At 39.1% G+C, this 16,159-nt stretch overlaps 1 protein-coding gene across 1 annotated transcript in view; it reads left to right on the top strand.

Annotated features, from left to right (window-relative positions):
• The window catches only part of pi15b (peptidase inhibitor 15b), a 43,100-nt gene extending 28,215 nt beyond the window's left edge, over window positions 1-14,885 (top strand). The window contains exons 3-6 of the mRNA XM_069921179.1: window positions 5,959-6,077; window positions 6,875-7,007; window positions 7,103-7,218; window positions 9,650-14,885. Coding sequence (XP_069777280.1) covers window positions 5,959-6,077; window positions 6,875-7,007; window positions 7,103-7,218; window positions 9,650-9,785 — 504 coding nt within the window. The 3' untranslated portion in view covers window positions 9,786-14,885. The remainder of the gene's footprint in view (window positions 1-5,958; window positions 6,078-6,874; window positions 7,008-7,102; window positions 7,219-9,649) is intronic.
• Window positions 14,886-16,159: the final 1,274 nt, after the last annotated feature.

The following is a 16,159-nucleotide window of genomic DNA, read 5'->3' as shown; positions in this document are numbered from 1 at the left end:
AAATCTGGCGGAGTGAAACTGGGCCTCCGCGTGGACAAACCAGGTCTCCTGCTCCTGAACCCAGATTTCAGGCAGTTTCACGGCTATAGCGCTGATCTCAGGCTCGCTCATGATGGGTTCAAAGACGTTTGAACCAGTCTGGGTCACCAATTCTAGCGGCGGCTACACTGCTCCTGCAATAACACACGCAACCAAATGGGTTGAGCTCAGTGAGCAGACTAGTTTATTGCAGGCTGCACTTATACTCCCATCCTTGCTGAGAACCGCACTGGAGGGCGCTGACGACATTGGGCGTCACATGGTCCCCAAGCATTGGTTTCTGAGCCCTGAGCTGGAAGGAAGGGAAACCCCCCCCCCCACGATGACGCCGTTTTGGCCGGCTGCCCCACCGCGTGGCTTACAAGCGGGTCTGGTTCGCCTGCTTATGGTGAGCTGCCACACTTCTATGATAATTTAACTTTGGGCAAATGATGATTGTGTGCAAACATTCAGCATGTAATTTTAGATTAGCACATGCTTCACAATCCTAGTGCATTGAATAGACTTTTCTAAGGTTAAGACATACAGTGGTTAAAATCAGGCATCGATGTATTTGGTTTGTAACAAGCTAAATACTGGTAATTGTTTTCGTTATAACTACAAATATTGCCTTTTCTAAAGGACACCCTAAAGAACAATATGAAGTAAGCTATGACTTATTTTCGTACTGTCTATGTAGAAAATGTGTGGCTCTTTCGTGACCTATTGACGAGGAACAGATCTTCAGGAATACAATATGTTTCTAATTCGTGGCTGTACAAAAGCCTGTGAAGCCAATAGTGCAATTACTGGTACAGATATGAGCTTTCCAGGATTTCTTGTGACTCTCATAGAATACTGTGTCGCCAAATTTGCATTGGCATTCACACCCTTTCTTGAATTTCATCCATTTCTTTATTTAGCGACTCACTCGTGGAATTGTAAACTTGAAGCTGAAGTATTGTATCATGTGTGCTTTTCTATTGCTGTTGAACGATGTTCAAATGAATCTGGTCTGTAGTGTTGAATGTTCATTTTCTTTGCCTCCATTCAGAAGATGCAAATCCAGTGCAGCACACGCTTTATCTGTTTTGCCTCGAATCGAGTAGCTGTAATTTGGATGGTGCTCAAAAGCATTTGCAGCAGTGTTTGCACTGAATTGACCTTGGGAGGGCTGTGCTCCAAATTCGTGCTGGCTGTTCATTATCATTATTTCAGCTTTGAACTGGCAGAAATCCGACTGTTTCCCTTACCCAAACACATTGTGCAATCTTCACAATCTTTTAATGGAGAATGCGGGTTATATAATTGGAGATTGGAGCCTGCAGCTGCAAATGGTGGGGACAAGGATGGATGCAGACGAACACTGTGCTTGTCATAGTTGGCATGTCCACAATAGAGTCTACAGCGAGCAGCATGGCATTGAATGCTATTGAATCGCTTTTAGCTAATCATCCTTCTCGAGTCTTTTTTCTTAACTCGTAATTCTAATTTAATTTAGATATACATCATGCTAACAGGCTATTTCATTCCACGAGTCCGTGCCACCCAATTAGCCTACACCCCTGGTACGTTTTGAACGGAGGGAGGAAACTGGAGTTCCTGGGGAAAACTCACGCAGACACAGAGAGAACGTAGAAACTCTTTACGGACAGCGCAAGATTCGAATCACAGTTGCTGGCGTTGTAAAGGCATTGTGCTAACTGCTATGCCAGCCATGCCACCCTCTTATATGAGATGGCGCAAACATGTGCCTTTTTTTGCTGTCTGCCACACCTCACCCTCTCTTAAGGCTCCAGAATCCTTCTAATTATGCTTTCTTCACGTCATTCTTATCCTTCAGCTTTTCTGCTCAGAATTTTAACCTGTCCAACTTGGGAGAACAAGAAAAACATAAAATGAAGAATCATGTCATCTAATTTGACACTTAAAGTTGTCAGTTCAAAGAGCGGGATTAGTTAGAGATAAGGTTTGAGTTACATAACTATGCTAGGAAATGAAAATCAGAAAAAGTGCAGATGCTGTAATTCTGAAATAAAGACAGAAAATACGAAAAGTTTACCAGGTCAGCCAGCATTTGCAGAAAGAGAAACAGACAATGTTTAGAATCTGCGACCTTTTTTCAAAACAACAGATCACAGACCTGAAACATTGACTGTCTCTCGACAGATGCTGCCTGACCTGCTGAGATTTTCCAGCATTTTCTGGTTTTGCTGAAGTCCAGATGACAGATATCATGAGGGCAAGGGAACATCATGTTCTGTTGCAGAGGATTAATGTAGGAGCTTCAATGAGACAACCTACAAATCTGGACAGCGTGGTCCAGCTAGTTGAAGCTCCAGTGACCCAGGTTTAATCCTTAGTGAAACACGAGAGTCTGCCAAAGTCGTGATTGTAGTAAAAACACACCAAAATGCTGGTGAAGCTCGGTTGGGCTTTCAGAATATATTGCTGACATTTTGGGCCTGAACTTCTTCAAGGAATAAACAGAATGAGCCAAAATCAGAAAATCTCCCAATTCAGACAGTGCTGGCTGGGGGATGAATTATGATCAAACAAGATGTTAATTGGATATGATGAGGGAAGAGGTGAGAATTTATCATGTGTGTGCGAAAGGAGACAGGAAGTGAGAGACAGCTAGCAGAAAGTGGCAGGGGTTAGAAGTGGGGGGGGGGGTGGTTTGAGGTGGAGGTGGAGTTTTAATGAAAGCCAGAAAAGTCCATATTAATGCCAACCGGTTGGAGGGAGCCCAGTCAGAAGGTGAAATATTGTTCCTTCAATTTGGGTTAGACTGGCATTGCATGAGACTACGGACCAACACGTCAGCATGGGAATGGGATGGGGAATTAAAATGGGTGCCAATGGGAGATCGACACTATTGCGGAGGATAGAGGTGAGGTGTTCAACTGTGATTTTCCAGTCTGCGTCCATTTCCTCTAATGTAGAGGAGACCAAAACTGGAGCACTGGATGCAGTAGATGACCCCTTCAAATTCACGAGTGAAATGTTGCTTCATTTGGAAGGCCTGTTTGGGATCCCGAATGGTGCAGAGGGAGGAGGTGCGAACGCAAGCGGAGTATCTCCTGCAGTCACAGGGGTAGTAAATTAATGCCATCTGGTTGGAGGGTGCCCAGTTGGAAGATGAAGTGTTGTTCCTCCAATTTGTGGGTGGTCTCAGACTGGCAGTACATGAATTAATGCCATTCAGTTGGAGGTCCTGAACAATGGTGCTGCTGGAGCAGATTTTGCCAAATTTTTTCTTAGACATACAGTACAGTAACAATATGATGTCCAATTAACCAGGAATCCCCATACCTTGGGAGGAAACTGAAGCACCTGGAGGAAACCCACACAGACACAACAAGAACGTGCAAACTCCTTAAAGACAGCTCCGGATTCAAACCCTGGTCACCAGCACTGTAATAATATGGTGCTAACCACTACACTAATCAAGCTGCCCTGGGTTCTCCTAGTGTTCTATTTTCTCCCATATCTCATAAAAATGCATCTTGGTAGATTAAGTGGCCACTGTAAATTGTCTCTAGTGTGTAGGTAACTCTTAGAGCCTGTCAGAGTTGGAAGTTTAGCAGGAGTAAAATGGGATCAATGTAGGATTGGTATAAATAGGTGCTTGATGGTTAGAACTGTCCTGATGGGTGGAAAATCCTGCTTCCATACTCTACGACAGCCATTCTGATCATCTTTTGGTTTAGGGGCCCCCTTACCTGTGACGCAGTCAAGTTTTGGTTTCTTCCATACTTCTGTCCTACTGACTACAGAAAAACACACAGAAAAAGTTGTGAACTGCAAAGAAAACAGGGTTTTTGCTTAACTGTGCTGTGGACCCTGGGGAGAGCGCGTAGGGCTCCCACTGAGAATGGCTGCTCCACTAGTCTTGGGAGATTCCACGTATAATGAAAGACAAGCCAGACTGCAATGTCAAATAGTGTGGAGACCAGCATTAACCTTGCACAAGGATTGGAAGCCATCCAGCATGGAAGTGGAGGGTGACCCCTCACCCCCACCTTGTCACACTTGTGGATCCATCCATTTTGCATTTTATTTATAGGTTCTATGTCGGCACAAGCAGAAGTCTCTAACATCTGGTGTACTGCAGTGGAATCTTTGACCTGTGATGAACATTGCTGGACATTAGAGTATTTTTCCCGGCCATCTTGCTTTAAACTTTCCCCCAATCCATGATTCCATTTTGTCTCACAAAGATTAGCGTATACAGAGCCGTTGTCATACCCACACTCCTGTTCGGCTCCGAATCATGGGTCCTCTACCAGCATCACCTACAGCTCCTAGAACACTTCCACCAGCGTTGTCTCCGCTCCATCCTCAACATTCATTGGAGCGACTTCATCCCTAACATCGAAGTACTCGAGATGGCAGAGGCTGACAGCATCGAATCCATGCTGTTGAAGATCCAACTGCGCTGGGTAGGTCACGTCTCCAGAATGGAGGACCTTCGCCTTCCCAAGATCGTGTTATACGGCGAGCTCTCCACTGGCCACCGTGACAGAGGTGCACCAAAGAAGAGGTACAAGGACTGCCTAAAGAAATCTCTTGGTGCCTGCCACATTGACCACCGCCAGTGGGCTGATATCGCCTCAAACCGTGCATCTTGGCGCCTCACAGTTCGGCGGGCAGCAACCTCCTTTGAAGAAGACCGCAGAGCCCACCTCACTGACAAAAGAGAAAGGAGGGAAAAACCCAACACCCAACCCCAACCAACCCATTTTCCCCTGCAACCGTGTCTGCCTGTCCCGCATCGGACTTGTCAGCCACAAACGAGCCTGCAGCTGACGTGGACATTTACCCCTCCATAAATCTTCGTCCGCGAAGCCAAGCCAAAGAAGAAAAAAGACTCTTTCCTTTGCTCTGAAATTTTTTTTGTCTGTTTCCTTCCTCTCCAGTCACTCACTTTACCATTAATCCTCGACTACTTTTCCACTGAAATTTTCCAGAAATAATTTCATTAGTTGAGCTATTTGAATTGCATGAATCTGTTGTGTACTGTTCCGATATCTATTATAAATAAAGATTTGAGCTCAAGAATTGCATCGAAGGAGACAGCAGTCAATTCAGTAATTAAAATCCATTAAGCACGGCTAATGCATCTTTCTCGTGACTGGAAATTTGAACCAGTGAGAGAAAAAAATGCCCATGACCTATTTCTCAGAAGGCAATTTGAGAGATGCATGTTAAAATCATGTTGCAACACTGAGTCAGGTTGTGTCATGAAGCTAGGTCAATTAAGTGATCAATTAAAATGGGAAATCCCATCAAACTGCTGATTTGGCACCACTTGGTGACACTGGGATTTCAGTCGATAAGGATAAATGAAAACTTGCATTGAATTTCTGAATACAATATATGGTCCATATATTGATTCATGTGTACATCATTGGCGTCTTGCATTGTTACACGAGAGATTAGACTATAAACTTGTATTTTCAAAAGAAAGATGCTCATTGTTGGGAGATTTCCTTTGGACATTATGCGTGAGAATCAGAGCATTGTCATGACCGAGAAGGAGGCCACTGAGACTCTTATACCAGATCTTTGGAAAGCAATCCATTCACACATTTTCCTGTTTCTTCCCCATCACTTTCTCCAATACTCTTGAAATCCTTGTTTGTCTTTTTTTCCAACACATTTACTGTTCACATGAAAGTGTTGACATGGAAATAGATTAACTTGATCCCTAACTCAAAAGACATCTTTTTAATCACAAAAAATAGTGAAAATCTACCATTATTTAAATAATGACCATTGTTATTTATTTATTTGAATTTAAGATGGAAAAGAAAATACTAAACATGAAGTCTACTTTATCCATAGGGTACTACATAGTGTTTAATATTTGAAATAAAAAGTCACCATCATGGCTCATAATGCAAAGTTATTTTTTTTTCCTCTCTGATAATACAGGTCTGGGATGACAGTCTAGCAAAGTCTGCTGAGTCTTGGGCTGCTATGTGTATATGGGACCATGGACCAAAATATTTACTGAGATTCCTTGGACAAAATCTCTCAGTTCGCTCTGGACGGTGAATGTTTCCTTTTAAATTGCTTCTTTTGAAATGTGATTTGAAATGTATTTTCTTTTCTACTCAAGTTCATTTGATTCCATTTATACCCTGAGTCGTGTTGACTGGGAAGACTGCTGTTCCTTTTCAAATTTTGTGTTGTATTTGGTTATTTCAGCCAAGCAGATTGGGATCCACTTTTGATCTTAATCACCTCCAAATAAAGAGGAGAAGAATCAATCTGGATTCTGTTCCAAATTTCTATTTAATGGTAGATATTGATGGGTCTACATGCCATTTGATGCCTGGATATAATTTGATTTGAGATCTTCTGAATAGTTTAGGATTTCGAAAATGAGATGGTCAAAGGATGAGGTCTGATCAGGTGGATTACACTTGCAGAGTGATGTGCCAGAACTAAGTGGCATGCATTAGAGGAGGAACAAAAAATGGCCCATGTAATCCTGCATTAGCGATTCTTTAGAGATCAAACACTTTGGTGGGAAATGTTAATCCAATATTCTGTGTGAATAACTCGTATGGATATTAACAATCCCTGGAATCTCTATGAAGTGTACAGGATATTATTTGAATTGCTGGTCAATATTCCTTTTTCAACCAACATTACCAAAGCTTATTGTGGAATACCTCTGATTAAGGCAGAAAGCACTGTGCTGTTAAGGGATTTATTTACTGTAATAGGCTGTGAAATGATATGGTGGATGGGATAAATACTGTAAAAATGTAAGTGTTTAGTTATTGCTTTGGATTTCTAATCCAAGATCTAACAACTTAAAAACATTTATAATTCCGAGTAGCTATCGAAATATTCTACAGCTGGTAAAACCTTGGTACGATGAAGTGAAGGATTACAGTTTTCCATATCCTCGAGAGTGTAATCCCAGATGTCCCCTGAAATGTAATGGACCAGTGTGCACTCACTACACCCAGGTAAAAACTTTTGAAATATTCCTTCTGACTTTTTGTTTGTTAAAATGAAGCTAAAATGTAGAATAATGGAAAACCATACTTGCTGTGTGTTTCAGATGGTTTGGGCAACATCGAACCGAATAGGATGTGCGATCAATACCTGCAACAATATGTATGTTTGGGGCTCCACTTGGCGACGTGCTATTTACCTTGTGTGCAACTATGCATCAAAGTACGTGCTCAGATTCATGTTCACTTTTTTTATTCAGCCACAAAAAGATAGTTCTAGGTAGATTTCTATACTTCATTTGATAATAGCCAACAAGCTCAATCTGCCTTAACCCTTCCGCTTTTCAATATTGAATTGTTTAACAACACGTGTATCAAGATGCAGCATAAAATTTTGTTTTGCATGCGATTCAGGCAAGTCATGCTGGGATAAAAATGAAAGAGCAAGGGATATTGTTTAAATGAAACACACAGGTAGAGGATAATGTCACATAAAATAAAAATGCAGTGTGTGGTTAAAAAGAAAATAAAGTGCTTTCTTTCGTTAACTGAAGATCCATTCAAGAGTCTGATAGCAGCAGGAAAGAACCCATTCTTGAATTAGGAGGTGGATGCTTTCAAATTCATGTATTGAAAGTGGAAAAACTAGTGAAATCCATGGTATGGTCAGGCTCTATATTGGGTGCACAGGACTCTGCCAGATCATTGACTCCATTTAGCTTGAACTATTAGTCTGGAGGTACAATGTTAAATACCACTCAAGTTAGATTAAAAATATGGTTCTGGTTTCTTCATTGTCATGTATTGCATAAATGCACAACGTTTTACTTTTGTTTTCTCATAAAGATGCACCACTAGATTAGAAACCCGAGAGAAAGTAAAAGAAGAGAGTCCCTTTGGAAAAATCGAGTGTCTGTGGATTCTACCACTTCCTGCTATGTTACTGCTTCCTGTGCTCCTGTTACCTCTGTAGCCATTGGTTTTGTTGTCCATTCCAGTTGTGGATCTGAGCACCTTTCTCAGCCCCTGGTTCTAACCCCTAATTTGATTTGGAACCTGTAAGCACCCAAGCCCATTCTTGTCATTGGCACCCTCACAAAGCACTGCCATGATACCTTGTTCACACAAGCCAGTCTCCAGCAGCCTGGTGTGACCTTAAGCTGCTGAGTCCTTTGCTGGTCCGCTGCCATGATCCAGAATCCTGTGGGGATCACTCTAAATAGTTAAATATCTGAAATATAAATCTTTTATTGGTAATAGTAACTGTGAACCTATCTAGTTCACTGATATCTAATGTCAGGAATATTTAGAAGCAATCAAACAATTTGGTGGCTTTGACTGATGTTACAGCAAGGAATGTTGCTTTGCTTTCCCAGAAATATTTTTCAACCTGTTCTGACCCACCGAGATGATAACATTACACATAGCAAGACTCTGTCATCATCAAGTGTGTGCAGGTAATGAGATGTGGAATATTGCCAAGCACTTGAGGATGTATCTGGTGGTCAAGAGTTTCAATTACTCAGAATTGTTGGTGGATAACTAATGGGAGTATAGTTCATGAGTAATGGGTAAGCCCAGTGATATAGTTGGTTGAAGACTACTTTGAAAGTTTGCAATGATTTGACCATGTGTGAGGTTATTGAAATTGTTGCAGCAATGCCATTGAGCCTTGAATCTTTGTAGTGACTTTGACACCTGTCTCCTGCCACTGCTGCTTTAGTGTAGGCCTACACCTCCCTTTCATTACCAAGGCCTCTAGAGTTTTAACTGAAATTCTGTGTGGCTGTTCTCACTTTTTGGCTATCAAACAAACTGCTTTGAGTCCTGAGGTAACCTCTTACCATCTGTCCTTTAAGAGGTGCAGGCTGGCTTTAATCACTGCAAGCGTGAAGTGTTACGGACTATTCATCAAAACCTAGTTTTGATGCACTTGGGCAATAGAGAGAGCAGTAAGCAGTGGCCAGCTTTTAAAACCAAGTTAATAAGCAGTCTATGTAAATTCCATGTGTGCTCTGCACTGGATCAAAGAGAGTGTGTTAACTGCAAGTTGCCATCCCACTGCTTACTTTTGATATCGAAGTAAGTACCCAAAATGCCTTATTGAATAGGGATGTTCTGGGTCATTTAATAGTTTAATTAATAGCCCAAACTCTTTAATTGTTATATTTTTCTTACTCCTGGTTGAGCTAGCCCCATTTTACATCAACAATGAGCTCTCGGATCATAGTTGCAGAATTTTTATCAGAATTTCAACTGTCTTTCATTTGAGATCAGCAAACTCGTATGAGCAGCAATTTCCAAATCAAGGGAGTATGAAAACATTTTCACTCAATATAACATAAAAAAATCAAAATATCTAGCAATTGTCAACAAATTGACAGCTATATGAAACAACCTGTACAACTCAAATATTGCTGAATGCATAAGAATCAATGTTACATTGGTATGTTTTCAACAGAAACTACTTGTGCACTTCATTTTCTTTGATTTTTCCAGACCGTAGTGCATTCAGGGAACGCAACACAAGATTTCCATAAGATGCACTAAATCATAGTTTTATGGAACACATATCCGATCTGTACAGGTCCCATTTCAGAATCATGTATGACTTGAACTATGGTAACTCATTGGTTATTTTAATATTTGTTTAGGGGCAACTGGATTGGAGAAGCACCATATAAGGTTGGAATGCCCTGCTCAGCATGTCCACCCAGCTATGGAGGAATCTGCAATAACAATCAATGCTTCCCACGAGTAACCTCAAATTACTTGTATTGGTTCAAGTGATCTGTTCGGTTTTCACAATAAGTTAGCAATGCCATATTAGGATTTGTCAAAAGAGTTATGAAGAGACTTCGCAGAACATATTATATACCCATTATTATCACTGAAAACATTGCCTTAAATTTATCATCTTTCAGAGACACATTATTTTACTGCTTTTAACTTTCAACGAGTTAGCTCATAGAAATGCAAAATGTATTATCAACATGAGGCACTGTATTCATGAAGAAAAACAGCATAATACTTCAGAATATCACTGTTCCTATTTACAGGTGAGAATAGAAAGCATTTTCCAGCAAGTTTTATGCATGGATACGAAGTAATGTTACCGACAAGGAAAAACAATTTATTGTTATTCCTTAATGGGTATGTATAGGTTTGCACCTAGATTACTGTTAAAACTGACGGGTAATTTAGATGAACTTTGAAACTTGCTTGCCAAAAACATTAATTAAAGCAAATGTTAAATAAGCTCTGCTCTAGATAACTGGGGCAGTATAGTTCTTAAAGCTGTTCATGGTGCTAACCATTTTATTTAAAGCTCCTGCTATAACCCATGTCAGGCATTACATAAAGCAAAAGATTTTTAAATATGTAAGACAAATAGGACAATCATATGGGTGCAAGTGATCACATTTTTGGTCACTTAAGTATTTTCCCATAACAATGGGAATTTATAAACTGTAGCCCCAGGCAGCTCAGATACAAAAAGATCTGTTGTTTCAGGTAGCACATGAGCAGGCTCTTGTGCCAATAACATTTACATTACTTCAACATTTACAGAGGATTGCACTCTCTTCATCCAACCCTGTCTCTGACTATATTTCCTCTTACTTCCCTCAACAGCCCAAATCTTTACCTTCATAGATTCTCACAATTCGTTTCATGAATAATATTTGGGCCCTTTGGTTTGATGGCATTCCCCCTACTCCTCCCCCTCCCCACCAAAACTTAACAACAACATGATTTCCCTGATGTCTGTAATCTCGTATAACATCATAAGCTGGTTCTCAATGTCATGCAAGAATGACATTAATGCCACAGATTAACAAATTTTTCTGTGGGAAAACTCAGTCCTTCTGAAATGATATTAAAACAAAATTGCTAGAAATACTTAATTCGTCAGGCAGCATCTGTGGAGGAGGAAGTTCAGTCAAGGTTTGAGATCAATTTGTAACTTTCTGTTTTTATTTCAAATGTTCAGCTTCTGCAAAATTATTTTTTGATTTATTAGAATAGCTCAATATTCCCTCTTTATGCATATCATTCTTTGCTGCTTTGATTTACTTTAAGAGCTCTTGTTCAAAATTAAAATAAAATGGAGGAGAAATAATATTTAGGAAATATAACATTCTTTGAATTGTTCGGTTATCAGGGGCATTACGCATGGTGTGCTGTTAGTCACAAATGAGACCTCTTTACAGGGTAAAGCCTGAATCATATGGGTATTTTCCCAGTTTAATGCTGGTTATCAATACTTGCATTATACAAAGTCAAGTCTGTAAACTTTATCCTTGGTTGCTCTGTTCGTTTCTCACTTAATTCACTCATTATCAACAAGTGTAGCTCAAAATGAGGAATTTTAAATGTAAGCTATATTCAATGCAATCCAAGTTTTAGTGATCTTCTATGCAGACGCAGAACTGCAGTCTCATACTGGTAAAAAATTAAATGGACACCCTGCTCGTTGCACAAATCCTCTTTTGGGAGATTTTTGTGAATGCACTTATTTGCAGTAATTCAATTCAACAAGGACACTGTACAACTTTTTTAAAAAAAAAAAGCTTCATTTATTAAGATACTGACTACTGTATTCTAATACATCTGGTAAATTGATCTGACAACATTTTTAGTCATTTTCAGTTATTTAAAATTAGTTAAACACAGAAGGTGGAATGGACAATGATTAAAATGCCAACTTTAGCAATAAACACTTTTTATGTATTTTAGTCATACCAAGTTTCTCTCTCAAATATTTAAAGGAATATTTAAAAAAATTTTTTTAAACAATTATGGCTTGGTTTTTCCATTTGAGGTGTTTGTCCTGAAATAGAAGCTGGCTTCAAAGAAACCAGCACAGAAAGTTGTCAGCTGATGTTGATACGGCAAATTCTTAGTCATTAATCTAAAAAAAATGCTCAGTCATGTTCATTCATGACAGAGTTTTTATTTGATAATATGCAAATCAATTTTAATGGAAATTCCAAATGGAAAACTATACAGTTGCTTTGGAGGGTTTTTATTTGTTCCCGATAGTTGTCTCAATAATTCTAATTCGGCTAACCTCCCTGATAGGTGAGGTAAAACACAGGATTCTTTTGACAACGTGGTTAAAAGAAAAAACACACAAATACTGGAGAAACTTAGCAGGTCAAACAGTGCCTTTATGTTGCAAAGGTAAAGATCTATCATTCACATTTCGGGCTTGAGCCCTTCATCAAGGTCACTGATAGGTGATGTAAGTTGTTGAATGAGTAATTTTCATTTTATTGATATATAGCCAATGTATTATGAAATATTAAACTTGAAAGATGTTTGATATGAGCTGCTTTTAGATGATTTGTAAACGAGGGCAGATGGTAATGGAAGTAACCGCTCAGAGATCCGATGCTTAAAGCTGTAACTGAGGACACTGAAGGGGAAGATTGGTTTCCTCCTATCCATTGTTTCACCCACAATAAAAAATGAAAAATCTAGGTCTGCCTGCAATGGAGGAGAAACCATCATTGATTTTTCTGGTGGACTCTTCAACAATGGAGCAAGTAAGGTCTGTCTTTATAAGGACTGCTCAAGAAGGCTTTTCTCCCTGTGTTAGGGATTGCTTTCTTGGATGAAGACCACACTGTGTTGCTGTCAAGTCTTCACACTCCAAGGTTGGAACCAAAAGGTATAAAGAGTGTGGTGCACACTGATGGGCATCCCTGCTATTGCTCAGTAATTTTGCACACTAAGGTCTTACACATGGAAGCAATATAAAGTTGGATCAAGTACCACAAGCACCAAGAAATGCTGTTCACTTTTTGCAATTGATCTTTCAATATATTTTAATTACACAGTGACTGAGCTGTATCATTCCTGTGAAATGAATGTCCAGTACAGTGTTTTCAGGACAGGAGAGAAAGTTAGCGGAGAAACAGATTATTAGATCATCAAAAAGTGCATTTTAACAGGAAAACCGTTGTTCTAAATTTTACATCATTGCATAAATCACAATTTTATCCTTTCCTACCTTCTGAATGCTGCACAAGATAGGGAACAAAACTTATTTAGTGCATTGACATCTCAGTGAATCTAGGAGGCAAGGAATGTCTGCATGATCTGTCAAGCATTGGCAGACTTTAACAAAAACACCCAGTGACAAACATATTTCACAGTTTTGAGCAATTTAGAACCAGTTTTTGTTTTTAAAGGTCTCTTTACATCTTGTGCAGAGATGAATAAAATACCAGCAGCCTCCAAGCAAGACCAGTTTATATACTCTAAACATGTTGGGAATCCATTGAAGGTATATTTTAAATGTATCCTATTAGTATTCACTTTCAATGTGCAAAAGGGCAGGACCTCGGTGCTCCCTTAGTGCCAGAGACTGGGGTTCCATCTTGATCCCTACTTCTGCCTTTGTGGTGCTTGCATGTTCTCCCTGTGACAGGATGGGTTTCCTCTAGATGCCCTAATCTCCTTCCACATCCCAGAGACCTGTGGATTGGTAGGTTAAATGCTAGAAATGAGAGGAAGAATATGGAGGATGAAAATATCCAAAGGGGAAAAAAAATGGGATTAATGTAGGATTAGTGAAGTTGGATATTTGACGGTCACTGTGGGCTCAATGAGCCAAAGGGCCTGTTTCTGTGATGTATATTTCTATGAATACAAGAATCTAAAATGATCAAGTCTAATCTAGTATCCTTCAAACTTGGGTTGAGGTTTGCTGAAATCATTTTGTCAATGTTATTCATGAAACCTATGCACTTCGACAGTTTGTAGTTTTGCCTATTCGATGTCACAGACATTTGGCATGAATTTTAACAACTTTACATCAGAATGGAATGGGGATTCACCACAGACCTTCCTGATTGTACCAACAGCAATATTAGATTGCAACCATCCAGGATGCCTGCCTGAAGCTGGCAGGTTCTTCCAGAAATAAGACTTTTGGTTTCCAACAATGTACTATTCACCTAAGATGTGCGCAGGGAAGTATGACACCCAAGAAATAAAGGTATTGCCCAGAATCGGCTACCAAAGCAGATTCTTTAACTTGTAATGTCTTTAAGACCAGAAAAAGAAAACCTTTAGACTTTCAGCTGTTTCTGCTCTTATTTCCTGTTTTTCAATGGGAACTTTTATGACAATTTTTGATGTTCCATGTGTATGAATACATATTGAACATCCAATTTATTAAATGCAAAAAGTTGTACAGTAAAACCCCTACTATCCAGAATTCAAGCAACCAACAAAAATACTGTGCAAAATAAATAGGTTAAAAATATACAAATGTAAACTTGTGCCCCCCTAGCAGTTAGGTGAATTTTACAGTTGTTTGATTGGCAACCTATCTGGCTACTAATCCCTGTAAGTGTCGGATTCCAGGGGGTTTACTGCTTTCCATGTTCAACCATAGAGTGGACAACATTGATATTTTGAGATGCACTTCCCTGTAAGGTAGATCATAAAACTGCCTTAAATTTACTTGTTTGAATTTATCAAAGTCCTGTGCTTTTATATAGCAGAGAAAACAGAACTTTTGAAACTGTCAGTTTTTCTCATGTGAGGTTTGGACTTTAAAGCTGCACTGAGGTCAAATTTGCTTTTGGAAGTAGAAAAAAATGGTGAAAAAAGTAGAACATGCAGCCAACCTGATATCCACCAGAGTTAAAATTAACCTCTCATCAGTTATTTCACAGCATCATTTGAAAGCAAATTTAAAAGCAAGAATAAAGGGCTTCTTATCTCTAACATTAATAAACAAAAGTAAGCTTGTTAGAAGTCATAATAAATTGTTTGAAAAACCAATACATCTTTCTATTCAAAAAAACTTGTACATTGGTTAATTTTAATTTCACTTTACATTGTATTATACCAAATGTACTAATATTATTGACTGTCCGTAAAATATTTTTGTAAGATTGGTACTTAAACTGCACCATTGTAGATTTTTATTCCACTTTGAAATGAACAATCTAATATCAGTGGAAAGTTGACTGTTTAAATTGTTCAACAATAATATTTCAACTGTGTTCCGTGAGTGATAAATAAAACATTATTGAAAACGGTTTTTAGATTTCATTTTTCCCAAATGCCATTCATAATTGTTATTGTAAATTCCAGTGGATCACTGGACATATTTGTAAGAGAAATTGAATACCCTGGGTATATTTTAAATGTCTTTGATAAGCTACCACCAATTGATTATCTGCCAATCACCCGTTCCATGTTCTGAAATATTATCTTCCCTATTCCCTTCAAAAGAAAGCAATTATTATTTCACCAGGTTATTGATTGATCCAGGTGTAAATTTTGGCCAGTATTACATCAGATAACTGCTGCCAATCCTGCTTGGTTTCCTGGATTTATCACCTTTCACTCATCTTGTTTTCTTTTTCACTATTTTTCTGCTTTTTCATTGTCATGCTTTTCTCTTCTACATTCTTTGATATCTATACTGTGTATTCCAGAAAGTTGGATAGGAATTGAAATAAAGAGCTGCTTGAAGCCTGCCCATTTCTAAATTCTAATGGTGCTTCATTGAGATAACTAACCTCTTGCAGGGAACATTAATATAAGTAAATGGGGTCAAATGATCCTGTCACTCGCCAGATAATCTTCCATCTCGACCAGCTGTGAAATCATCAGTTCTTCAACAAATCACAGTCGGTACAAGTGGTGACTTAGTCATTTTCATTTGAAAGGTATTTTGCTTTTACTGGTGCCTTATTTTTGGCTGTTAATTTAAAAGTAATTCTGACCAATTAAAGGGGATATGGGAGAGCACATTTTCTTATTGGATTAGTTGGCAGTGTTGGGGAAATACTTTCTGTAAATTCCACTCTGAAAAGAGAGCATAGAACATTACAGCACGGTACATCACCTTTGGCTCATGATGTGTTGACCCATATATACTATCAAAAAAATTTCCCTACCTCATAACCCTCTATTTTTCTTTCATCCATGTGCCAGTCTAAGAGTCTCTGAAATGGCCCTATTGTTCCAGCTACCAGCACCACACTGGCAATGCATCCCAGGGACCCACAATGCTGTTTAAAAAAAAACTCTTCCCCTAAACATTTCCTCCCTTCACCTTGGACCGATGTTCTCTAGTGTTTGCTACTCTTGGCCTGGGGAAAAAGATGCTGAATGTCTACTTATCTATGTCTCTC

This window comes from Narcine bancroftii, chromosome 2, assembly GCF_036971445.1.
Source record: "Narcine bancroftii isolate sNarBan1 chromosome 2, sNarBan1.hap1, whole genome shotgun sequence".
Lineage (NCBI taxonomy): Eukaryota > Metazoa > Chordata > Chondrichthyes > Torpediniformes > Narcinidae > Narcine > Narcine bancroftii.
Note: the sequence above shows the minus strand (reverse complement) of the source record. Positions and strands in the feature narration are given on the sequence as shown.